Genomic DNA, 12,538 nt, shown 5'->3' with positions numbered 1-12,538 from the left:
ATATATTAGGAATTACAGCAAGGTCAGAAAAATTCCAAAAGTTCCAACACTTGGCATTGGAAGTGAAAGTTGAAACTCATTTAACAACAAAATTACAAAAAGACTTTAAAATAACTCTTAATGAGACACAGATACTTATGGCTAACATTTTAATACAGTTCATTTTAACATTTAAAGAATTATTATAGAAACCAAGATGTGAACAAATCATTTTATGGGAAAAAAGAAAAGGTATTACTTGAACAGATAAAATTACTTCAGAACCCAAAATAAAAGACAACTTAAATCAACCTTCAGATAAAGCAAAAGACCACTTAAATTAACCTTCAGATAAAGCAAAAGATATACAAACAAGAAAAGCAGATCGAGTATAAAAGGCAATTCCAATGGTAAAGAAATCAATGGATACCTTTATAAAGAAATACATATGTGAGGATTGGATCCCAATAAAGAAGAAGTTTGATAAGGTTACATTATACATAAGCAAAAAATTACTGGAGTAATTTTTTTTTTTTTAAAAAAAAAAACCTTTTAATTAATTATTTATTAGTAAATTTATTTTACTTTACTTTTATTTTTCCTTTATTTTTCTTTCTAGTTTAATTTTGGTTTATAGTATAGTATTTTGGTTTAATTATTTTGGTTTACTTTTATTATTTAATTTTATTCTTAATTTATTTGTGATATAATAGTTAATGTTTGATCAGACTGGCCAGGTGCTGGAAGTATCATTTACAGAATAGTTGTGATTATTATATAGTCCAAATATATTCTAATAAAATAATACATGATTCAACATTTTTTTTAAAAAAAAAAAACCTTTTTTAGTTAAATAAATTTATAATTTATATTAACTTAATTTCCAAATAAATAACTAGTAATATTAAGCTATTTAATATCATTTTATTATATAATTTATTATAAAAAAGAATGTATAAATATCAATTGCCAAAATTTAATATTAATTTATATTTTTTTATTTATTAAATAATTTTCATTAATATATAATTTAAGGAAAAATATTATTTCTATAACTCAACATCTAATGATTATAGAAGTAAGAAATATAGCTCATTAGATTCATTTTACTAAAATAAATTGAATGGTAGTAATTTATCTCTCTAGAGTTAATAGATAAATGAAGAGAAATCTTATAATATTTTTTAGAGGTCCAAATCTGCTGAAAACAAAAATATTACAAAAAATCATAAATTTTAAAGAATTGATTTTTTGAGCTTATAGGAAAGTGTCTAAAAAAATTCTTGAAATACTGCTAAAAGATACATAATTGGTATATGTATTCATAATTATAGATTTATTTTATGGGTTTTAAAATTTACACATACCTGCGTTTGAATGTACTCCCCATGGTATAAGTCAAAAATGAAGTTTTAAATCCTTTTTGTCACAATAAGTAAAGTTGTAGAGAAACAAAAATACGCATATAATGTAAGGTTTCAAGGTTTATTTATAATTGTATAAGATATAAACTGCGTTTTATTCAAAAAAATCAGAATTCTCCGGTATCACGTGATAAAATGATCAGCATTTTTATTATATAAAAATTTCCAAAAAAGGGGGGTGCGTTCAAATTTTTATCCCTTATAGTATATTTTAATATTTATTACTTCCTCTACAGAACATATAAAAATTATATAAATTTACTTCAAATTTATATATAGTGATTGTGCTGATTTTTCACTTAAATATTTTAGATAGATACCTTTTTAGTTTTTATAATTAGATAAATTTGTTTATTTAAGTTAGAATATATTACATTAATTTTTATATTTGTTTGTAAAAAAAAAAATTTATTTTTTGATTGTAAATATGTTTTTATACTTTTTTTAGATAAAATTATTTACATATTTACACATGATCATATTCAACTCCAGGGATGGCAGGCAAATGTAGATTTGAAGTCCATCCTCACACAACATGCCGCTTTACAGTATATGTTTCAAAGTATGCTAATAAGCTGAGCCACGATCCTTGGTTTTTTCAGAAATTTTGAATAAAGCTCTGAACGTGATGATTAGCATTCCTTGCTTATTCAAATTTAATACAATTTGAAACATGTTTATAAGTTATTAAAAATTATAATTTTAATTATGAAATTTAACACAAAGTATGATTATTATATTTGAAAACAAAGTAATGGAACGGATTACAGTAATAAACTTTGTCATCTTTTACAAAAACTACTTGATTATTCTACAAAACGGATGAATCAAATTATTGATTAGAAAGAATTTCGGACAATTACTTAAAATATAATGAAGATTTATATTACGAATTCCAAAATGATTTTAAGTTGTCTAATTAATCAGATCCTCCTAAATTTCATAATCAAGAATATCTTTTTTAGAAATACATAGATTAGACAATCGTATTCGCTAATTTTTCTTCATGTTCTTGAAGCTTTCAATCAATGTATCTGACATATTTGATAAATTAATATCCCAACAATTTTTGTATATGATGCTATCGAAAATGAGAATTTTTTCCATTTTACTCCGGTAAAATATTTTATCCGAATATTTCCGGTATATTTCTGCAAAGTCTAAGTAAGCCGATATCTTCCATGGTTGAGGTTATATTCCGTGATATGCTATCTTTACGGGAAAATCAGGGAACATAAGAACACGGAACTTCTTTCTTATGAATTTGTAAATTCATTTTGGTCATTATTTAATAAATTAAATTTGAAAAAATGTTACAGAGGTACAAGATAAGATATTATATTAAGCTTTCCATAAATTAAATATTTTGTTTGATAATATTTTTTTGGTATTATAATAATTTATTAGGAATGTAATTAAAACCGGCAGATCAGCTTTTTCTGGAGTATTCACAAATTTGTAATAGTGATTTTGATAATTTTGCTTTGATTTAATTAGACCACTGAATGGTTAATAATAATATATGATATTCAATATTTACGACAATTCTCTATATTATTATAACTTAAATAATATACAAAGATGAGTCATTTCTCGTATTCCTCGGAACTTTGGAAAAACTATTGAGTTTTTTATAACTGAATATCGAAGATTATCAGTTCACAAGCCATTCAATTTACTCTTTATTTACCAAATTGATTATAAGATATATTTCTCGATTAACTGTTATCAAGATGTAGAGTGCTTTATGTTTGCAAATATAAAATGCCTCCCCTCTTCACTTGTTATGGCCATAAATATTATCATGTCTCAACATCAAAGCGCGCTCACCCGGCAACTCAGGGAACGGCTAGAAGGGGTAAAAAGGGAGGAAAAATTAGCGGTGGAATCGGCAAAGAAGCTCGCCAGTCAAGCAGCATATGAAGCAGCTAGTAGAGCAAGAGAAAATCAAGAGTTTAAACAACTTACTCCCAAATACAAACCATCGAAACCGCGAGATATAAAATACCGCTAATTATCGCTTACAGGCTCTCCCAATGTAAAGCTTAATCTGTAGGTGTTAATCATCTTTTTTCTCTTTTTTCTTTTTTGCTTATTTTAACGTTAAGTAATCTTTAGTAAATAAGTTGAATTTTTTTATTTACTCCTATTTTTCAGATTTAAATCCTATCGAATTCATTTTCGAATTTTTATAATTTGCAAATTTTTCAATAAAGTTTCGCCCACGTCGGGCTTCTGATTTTTTAACAGTGTATGTACAATGAATAATGAACTTTTATTAAGTATGCATCATGATGGATATAAATGGACCCATTCTGCGCTTTTGTTATTTTTTATTTATTTCACAACTCTTAAGCCAGTTTTTTTACCGCCTACGCGTGACTTTGATAAAGGGCTGCTAACAAATATTTGTAATCTGAATATCTGATTTATCATTTTATAATATCGCATTTCTAAATTCTAATCATTTATCTAAAGATTTGAAATTTAAATGATGATTAGAACTATATCATTTAAAAACATTATAACATAATTAGTCTGGGGATGTAATGCTTATATCGAGCAATTTGACAATTTGAACAGAATTTTTTTAAACCTCAAACTTCGTTGTAATATTGTAAAAAAAAAAATATTAATAATTATTAAATAATATATAACGGAAATATTTACGAGCAAAGCATCTTACAAACACATTCTTAAAAATAAGTTAAGCTAGTTTATTGTAAACTGGTTTTATGACTGGATTTGGAACTTAAACCGAACTGCTTGAGTAAAATAACATCCCTAGAATTGTGAAGCCGTGAGTGATAGCTTTCAGAATACCAAGGAAAATTTCGATCTGTATGTTAGTACACATTGACGTCCAATAATGTATACAAAATCGACATATAATTTTATTTTATTTTTCCTACTCCATTATGAAAAATTTTTTTTACAATGTCTTGCTTCGAATGTTTTTTACAGGAAATAACATACATGGTTCTCTGTATTAAATCTAAGTTATCAATACTAACACGTTATCCCAACAATAACTAACCAGAGAAGCACATAATGCAGAGAAAAAATTATTCTCATTTATATTATAAACGTTGTATAAAAAAGCTCAGCCGGCGTTGAAGCGTACCATATGGTCATTAGCAGACAGACTATGGTAATAATGTCTCTGCTTATCCATAATGAATAACCGGCTCAACTTAATACCCACATCAGTGGCACAGCTGAGCCACTGATTTATATGTACTACCAAATGTATCACCTGTTTAATTTATGAGTCGATTCTATTATTTTATTTTAAAGCATCTTATATATGATAGCGTCTTTTTTCCACGAACATTATTTGGTATCCAAGAAGAATTTTTCTTGTTTCTTGGTTTTATTTGTTCTATAAGATTTGGTAAACGGGTGTGGTGTGATTTTTTGTTTATTACAATCTAGAAACTATAACAAAAATTTTTTAATAATATATTAAATAATTACAAAAAATATAAATAAAATTTCCTTACTTCTTTCTTTCATTTGAAATTCTGCTTGCTTTTTTATTTCTATTCCATTGGCTGTATTTGGTAAAGTTTGTATTCTTTGTATAATAATTTTCTGGTTTTCTTCATGTAAATATTGATTGGTAGCAATTGAATTTGTACTATGTTATTAAAATGCTACTCTTTTTGAATCTAACAATAGATTCCATCCTCCAAGACTTCTAGCTGCTACATGAATATGTTTACACAAAAGAGATGACTGGTCTTGACAGTTACAATAAGATCCATCACATAAATTATACTTTGGATGAATTTAACAATACAATATCCATACATAGGTTCTATAATATCAAACATATTATTTTCTGCAATTTCAATATACTTTAAGTTCATGAGATTTGATTGCATTAAGTTTCTATTAAAAACAGAAATATATCTTAAATATATATTTATTTTTCAATTATATAAAAAATATGGATATTATAAAATAAACTAATACAAGATTTGCCATTATTTTAATTAAATGGAATTTCAGTTTTATCCAATATAATAAGTAAAAGGTTTATTTTATTTTTATTAATCATATGAACTTTTTACAATAAAAAGAGAGAAAACTGCTAAAAAAAATTTTTTAGTTGATGTTAATTCTAAATAAATTACAATATTTAAAGTATTTTTATTTTTATTTTTTTTTTACTGCAGCACATTTAATAGTTTATTAAGTAAAAAATATATTTACAATATGAACTGAATTGTATACAATTACAAAATGAATTATTACAAAATAAATCTCCATTGGGGTTATGGGATATTAGTTTAAAAGACTTACAAGTTAAACATTGTTTGTTAGCACTAAGGTTGCTTGTCTAAATCTCTTCAAAATCCTACGATTAGTTTCGTCAAAATTTTACTATAGATTTATTATAGTTTCGGCAGAGTTTCGGCAGTTTCGGCATTTATAATAAGTTTCGGCAGTTTCACCTTTCTCCAAAGTTTCGCCAGTTTTTTAATATAACTTTAATATAGTTTCGGCAGAATTTCGCTTTTCGGCAAAACGCCATCTTGCCTAAACCCCTAGGTTTCGGCAAGCAACCTTAGTTAGCACGTATTTTAGCATTATTATTGACAATATGTTATCTATAAGATCAAGTAGAATAAAATTGAATCAGATATATGGAAGTTCAATACCTTTAACAGATTTATTCACACATAAGGAATTATTTCAAAAAGAAATTAGTAAAGGTCTTAAAGGAAAAAACATATGTTTTGTTAATTAACTAATGTCTTCTGATGGAAAATGTCTTCTAAGATATAAAGATTTAAAATATAAGATTGAAATTAATATATAAGAGAGAATTCTGGGCTGGTTTAAATACATTGAAAACAAGCTTATTGAGAATCTGTTGATCACAAAAAAAGTAAAGAGTGAATATCAATTAGATTATAATTGGATTGATGATAATGCTAATAAGAGCGATTTGAAAACAAAAAACTGGATATTAACATTCTATGATCAAATGAATAAATATTTTATAGGTCGTATCATGAATAAACCAGGCAATGATAAAGTATTAGTTGAATATTGGATATAGGAAATGACGAATAATACAACATCCCCTTCAGTATAATTAGAATCCCGCTTACTTATAATAAAAATCACCATAGAAAATTGGCCCTTTACTAGTTTACTAATAGTTTTTACCTTACTTTTTTCTTAAATTCTATTGGTTAATTAGCTAAAAAAAAAAAAATCATAACAATGTAACATAAAATTTCCTTTTATAGTAGGATCTGCAAAGAATTTTATATATGATTTTTACCTTAGGTCTGGGGTGGCCTATCTTATAAGTAAACGGGGTCCTGTACAATTACCTATAATTACTAAGAAATGTAGAAGATATAATATTAAAACAGATCAAGTTAGAAATAAAAGAAATAATGCAAATTCACGTTATATTACTAATGTAGTCGTAACATCCCACGCTGTAGTATAATTATACTATAGCGTATGTACGACTGTTACGTATTATAATACTAACCATCATATGATCTGAGAAATGCCATGTAGTTGAAGTACTGCCATACGATCTGAATGATATGGTCTGACTGCCGTCATATGATCTGGATGGTTTTACGCCTTTGCTTTCTGTTTTGCTTTCTTTCTACTTGTTTGCTTTTTTTTCGTAGGTTTGCTTACTCTATTATTTATCGCCATTTAATCTAACTACCATCCAGTGATTGCAGGGTGGTTATCGCTATTTGGTCTAAATACTACCCCGTGATGTACGGTGTTATCGCCATTTGGTCTGATTACCACTGCCTTCTGGTTGCGTTAGAGGCTTCTGGATGCTTTTCTCATTGCCTTCATTTTGCCTGCTCCTTTTGCTCTCTCGCTTATTTTCGGCCTTGTCTGGTTCCTTTGTGTGGGCTCGTGAGTAAGCTTGCTTGTGGATTTGTTTACTGCCTAATCGTGGTTGACCTGATTTAGGGCGCAGCTTGACAGTCAGGCCGCCCTGCTCCTTTTACTCTTCTACTGGCTGTGCGTGTGCATTGTCCGTCGTTTGTACCGCCACTCTGCTCTCCAGCTGGTTATCGGCCTTGTCTGGATTCTTGTCGAGACCAGAAATCCCGTTTCCCAAGGATATGATCGGGTGATTTCAGCTGGAGGCTTGGCAGCCAAAAATTTGGAAAAGAAATTGCTTTAGCACGAATCGATTGGATTCTACAGATACTTATGGTGTGGGTGAAACAAATCAACGAGAGTTTGATAAATTTGTCGCAGATTCCATTCATCCTGTGACATCACAACCTCTGACCTGTACAATTCGTCTTCACAGTAAAAAATTTCCTGTCGGGCACCTGAATATATACCTAAGAAAGTGTAAATTTCTTCCAATTTTTATAATAGATTATGAAAAAGACTTCACTTTTTCGTGTCGGAGTGCTGTCTGGTGGCCCTGTCCTAGTTGGATAAATTATTTGGCTAATTAGGACGGTTACTAGGACAGGCTTGATCTGGTTATTTCCTTGTTTTTTGTCTGTTTTTGTATACTTTTTCTTTACCTTGTCCTAGTTGTCCTAGTTATCCTAGTAAAATGAAAAATATAGAGTAAAAATACGATTTTTTTCCTGAGATACTATTGGTAGTACTCCGCATCCTAGCTGGCTGAGGTAAAAAAAGTAAAAAAAAGTAGGAGTTCTCAAAATTTACTAGGACAACTAAGACAACTAGGATAACTACTCAGGATTTTTTTCAAACACGCTAAAAAAGCTTTCTGGCTCATCCCAGCTTCGTTCTAGTTTCGTTTCAATTATCTGCAAATTAGAATGAACTTGAACTGGTAGCATCTTGCGTCTCGCATCTCACATCCTGCTATTTGCAGTCACAGTTTACATTCCACTGAAAAAAGAAAAAAAAAAGTAAGGGTTCTCAAAAATTTACTAGGACAACTAGGACAACTAGGACATATACTCAGGATCCTTTTCAAACATGCTAAAAAATCTTTTCTGCTTGTCCTAGTTTCGTCCCAATTTCGTCCCAGTTATCTGCAAACTAGGACAGACTTGAACTGGTAACATCCCACATTTCGCATTTCGCATCCCATATCTCGTTAAAAAAGTAGTGTCACCAGTGTTTCTAGTAAAAAATCCAACTGGTGACACTGGTGACACCTACTTAGAATGGCTTATTTCATGCTAAGAAGCTAAAGAAGATATGGAAAGATGTCACTAGTTCTGTCACCGGTTAGCTAGAGCTAGTGACAACCCCATTTTCACTTCAATAGTAGGAGTTATGTTGGTCATCTTCTTCTGATGATACTGTGCCATTTTCTGATACTTCTTAGCGTGAATATCACAAGTTCCATATTTTGAATAGGTTAACTTGCCGCATTCTTTGCATGGACTGCGTGGTGGTAAATTCCAATGTATCAGATATTCTTTTTCCTGATAGCAACTCCGATTGCATACTTCTTCACTTCTAAGAATATATGGACATCGATAAAATGCCATATCGTATTTTACGTTAAATTCTTTATCTTTATTTTTTTTTATTTAAACTTTTTTCTCTCAGTTTGTAATACTTTCTTCTCTCAGATTGTAAAGTTGCTTTTATAAAATCATGAACCACCAAAGTATTTCAGCTGCGTACTCATAACGTGATGAAAAAACTGGAAACCCCGTTAATATTGTTAACGATCGAGTGCCTTTTGATGAAACTGCTTACTTCAAAGGGAAAGTTATCCGCTACTCTGGTGAGGAATACTTATCTGGTATTCCCAATCGCGATGATTTAATTGCAGAGAATGATGATTCTGAAGGTTCAGGATTATCAGCAATCCTCAATAATGCTTTGGCCAAGCGAGAAGAGATCCCATTTATGGGGGTGTCTAAAGCCGTGTTTGATCACGTGATTTTCGACCCAGTAAATCGGAATCCGGATATGTTACGCAAGTTAAAAATAGTTTTACTTTTTTAAAAATTGTGTTACAAAAGTAAAACTTTAAAATAGTGTTCCAAAGAAAAAGTTTTTTTTTTAAAAATAGCGAACGGTATCATTTTTAATTCATAACAATAAACATAAACGCGTTCTTTTACAACTTTTACAATGTAGTAAATAAATTTTTACTTTGATTTTTTTCTTCTCTTTTCTTTTTCTTTTCTTTAATTTTTTGAAGGTTATTAAAAATTTTTTTTTTTTAAAAAAAAAACCTAATAAAATAAACCGAAGTTTTTTATTAAACACTTTAAAATACTTTATAAATGACTCTGTTTGCTTCTAATATAATAAACACACCTATAACTGAAAAACAAAAACGTATCCTTCTCTTCAACGTTAACCAATCACTAGTCGAAATAAGGCAAATCGGCTAAAAATCAGATATCCGATTTTAGGTCGAATTACGGCTGAAATATGTCCGATTTTTACAAAAAAAATATATTCCGATTGTTATCCGATTGACTGCCAATCAGATGTACTTCGGAACTTAAATCGGACATAAATCAGAACTAAATCATACTAAATTCGGACAGTCAATCAGATGTACTTCAGAACTTAAATCGGACAAAAATCGGACTATTTTTTTCTGAATTTATTTCAATTTTTATTATCAAATTTATTAAATGTATTTATTAATTAAATGCTTAAAAACTTTATAATTATATTATTATTATTAGCATCTATCTAAATTACAAATAAATATTGCTAATTCAAAATTATAATAAAATAATAATAATAAAATAAACCATGATTCGTACTTACGAATCTTGGTTTTGGTTCATCCATTCGTCGGAAATCCACCCAAACCTATAAAAAAAAGAAAAGAACGGTTATTAGTAACCGTTCATTAATATTAATGAAAAAAAATTTAACCAAGATTCGTATATACCTACGAATCTTGATCTTTTTCCGTTCTCCAGAACTTGAAAGCCCACCCGAACCTATAAAATAAAAGAAAGGAACAGTTAGTACCCGTTCCAAAATAATAAAAAATAAAAATAAAAAATAAACCAAGATTCGTACTTACTTACGAATCTTGGTTCCTTTTCTTCCGATCTTTGGAAGTCAACCCGAAACCTAAAAAATAAAAGAAAGGAACGGTTAGTAAACCGTTCCAAATAATAAAAAAAAAACAAAAACAAAACCAAGATTCGTATATACTTACGAATCTTGGTTCTTTTCCGTACTTCGGAATTCAGAAATCCACCCGATCCTAAAAAAAAAGAAAAGAACGGTTAGTAAACCGTTCCAAATAATAAAAAAAAACAAAACAAAACCAAGATTCGTATATACTTACGAATCTTGGTTCTTTTCCGTACTTCGGAATTCGGAAATCCACCTGATCCTAAAAAAAAGAAAAGAACGGTTAGTAAACCGTTCCAAATAATAAAAAAAAAACAAAAACAAAACCAAGATTCGTATATACTTACGAATCTTGGTTCTTTTCCGTACTTCGGAATTCGGAAATCCACCTGATCCTAAAAAAAAAGTAAAGAACGGTTATTAGTAATCGTTCGTAATAATAATAATAAAAAAAAATTAAACCAAGATTCGTACTTACTTACGAATCTTGGTTCCACTTTTTCCAAAGATCGGAAGCCCACCCGAACCTAAAAAAAGAAAAGAACGGTTATTAATAACCGTTTATTAATAATATTAAAAAAAAAAAGAAAAAAAATCAAGATTCGTAATTAGTAGTTACTTACGAATCTTGATTTTCCGTTCTTTGGAATTCGGAAGTCAACCCAATAAAAGAAAGGAACGGTTAGTAAACCGTTCCAAATAATAAAAAAAAAACAAAAACAAAACCAAGATTCGTATATACTTACAAATCTTGGTTCTTTTCCGTACTTCGGAATTCGGAAATCTACCTGATCCTAAAAAAAAGAAAAGAACGGTTATTAGTAACCGTTCGTAATAATAATAATAATAAAATTAAACCAAGATTCGTACTTATTTACGAATCTTGGTTCCACTTTTTCCAAAGATCGGAAGCCCATCCGAACCTAAAAAAGAAAAGAACGGTTATTAGTAACCGTTCATTAATAAAATTAAACAAAACAAAAAAATTAAAACCAAGATTCGTATATACTTACGAATCTTGGTTCTTTTCCGTTCTTCGGAACTCGCGAACCTAAAAAAGAAAGAACGGTTATTAGTAACCGTTCATTAATAAAATTAAAAAAAAAACAAAATTAAAACCATGATTCGTATATACTTACAAATCTTGGTTTTTTTTTCGTTCTTCAGAACTCGGAAGTCCCTCCTGAGACACCGAACCTATAAAAAATAAAAGAAAAAGAACGGTTAGTAATAACCGTTCCAAATATTAAAAAAAGAAAAAAAAACTAAGATTTGTAGTACAGAATCTTAGTTTTTTTCCGTTCTTCGGAAACTCACCCAAATGGCTGAACCTATAAGAAAAAGAAAGGAACGGTTAGTAACCGTTTATATAATAGGAAAAAAAATAAAATAAAAAATAAACCAAGTTTCGTACTCGTACTTACGAAACTTGGTTCTTTCCATTCTTCGGAACTCAGAAGCCAACCCAATCCTAAAATAATAAAGAAAAAAACGGTTATTAGTAACCGTTCGTTAATATTACAAAAAAAAACAAAAAAAATTAAACCAAGATTCGTTTACTTACGAATCTTAGTTCTTTTCCATTCTTCGGAACCAGGAAGCCCGCCTGAAACCTATAAAAAAGAAAGGAACGGTTAGTAACCGTTCCGAAATATTAAAAAAAATAAAAACCAAGATTCTTAAGAATCTTGGTTCTAAATCTCCTTCTCCTTCCCCTTTCCCCATTTTTTACCTTAAAGTCCGGTTTCGTGTTAAAGCCGGCATCCTCCTATGCGTCCTACAAAAAAAAATAATGAAAAAAAACGTTAGTTCGTTTCTTAAATTAACAAAACTTCACTTTCCTGTTTTTTACCTTAAAGTCCAGTTTCGTGAATAAGCTAGCGTCCTTCTACACGTCCTATAAAAAAAATAATGAAAATTCGTTTCTTAATTAAAATTAAAAAGATAAATTAAAAAAAAATTTAAAAAAAAAATATGTAAGTTTTGAAACGAAACTTACATTACTTCTAAGAAAAAGAGGCGGAAGAAAGGTATGAGAAAAGGGGGAGAGCGAAAGGGGAAGCAAGGGAAGGACG

At 29.1% G+C, this 12,538-nt stretch overlaps 2 protein-coding genes across 2 annotated transcripts; one reads left to right on the top strand and one right to left on the bottom strand.

Annotated features, from left to right (window-relative positions):
• Nucleotides 1–3,189: 3,189 nt before the first annotated feature.
• Nucleotides 3,190–3,417, top strand: OCT59_009270 (uncharacterized protein; the record flags this gene model as incomplete). Its single annotated transcript, XM_066133429.1, has 1 exon — nucleotides 3,190–3,417. The coding sequence occupies one exon, from the start codon at nucleotides 3,190–3,192 to the stop codon at nucleotides 3,415–3,417; it is 228 nt and encodes a 75-aa protein (XP_065999868.1).
• A 5,203-nt stretch (nucleotides 3,418–8,620) lies between these two features.
• On the bottom strand, nucleotides 8,621–8,893 carry OCT59_009269 (uncharacterized protein; the record flags this gene model as incomplete). The annotated part of the gene is made up of 1 exon (XM_066133428.1): nucleotides 8,621–8,893. One exon carries the CDS (start codon nucleotides 8,891–8,893, stop codon nucleotides 8,621–8,623), a length of 273 nt encoding a protein of 90 aa, XP_065999867.1.
• Nucleotides 8,894–12,538: the final 3,645 nt, after the last annotated feature.

Source organism: Rhizophagus irregularis, chromosome 17 (genome assembly GCF_026210795.1).
Source record: "Rhizophagus irregularis chromosome 17, complete sequence".
Classification (NCBI taxonomy): Eukaryota; Fungi; Glomeromycota; class Glomeromycetes; order Glomerales; family Glomeraceae; genus Rhizophagus; species Rhizophagus irregularis.
The sequence above is the reverse complement of the archived record's forward strand: the minus strand, read 5'-3'. Positions and strand labels throughout refer to the sequence as shown.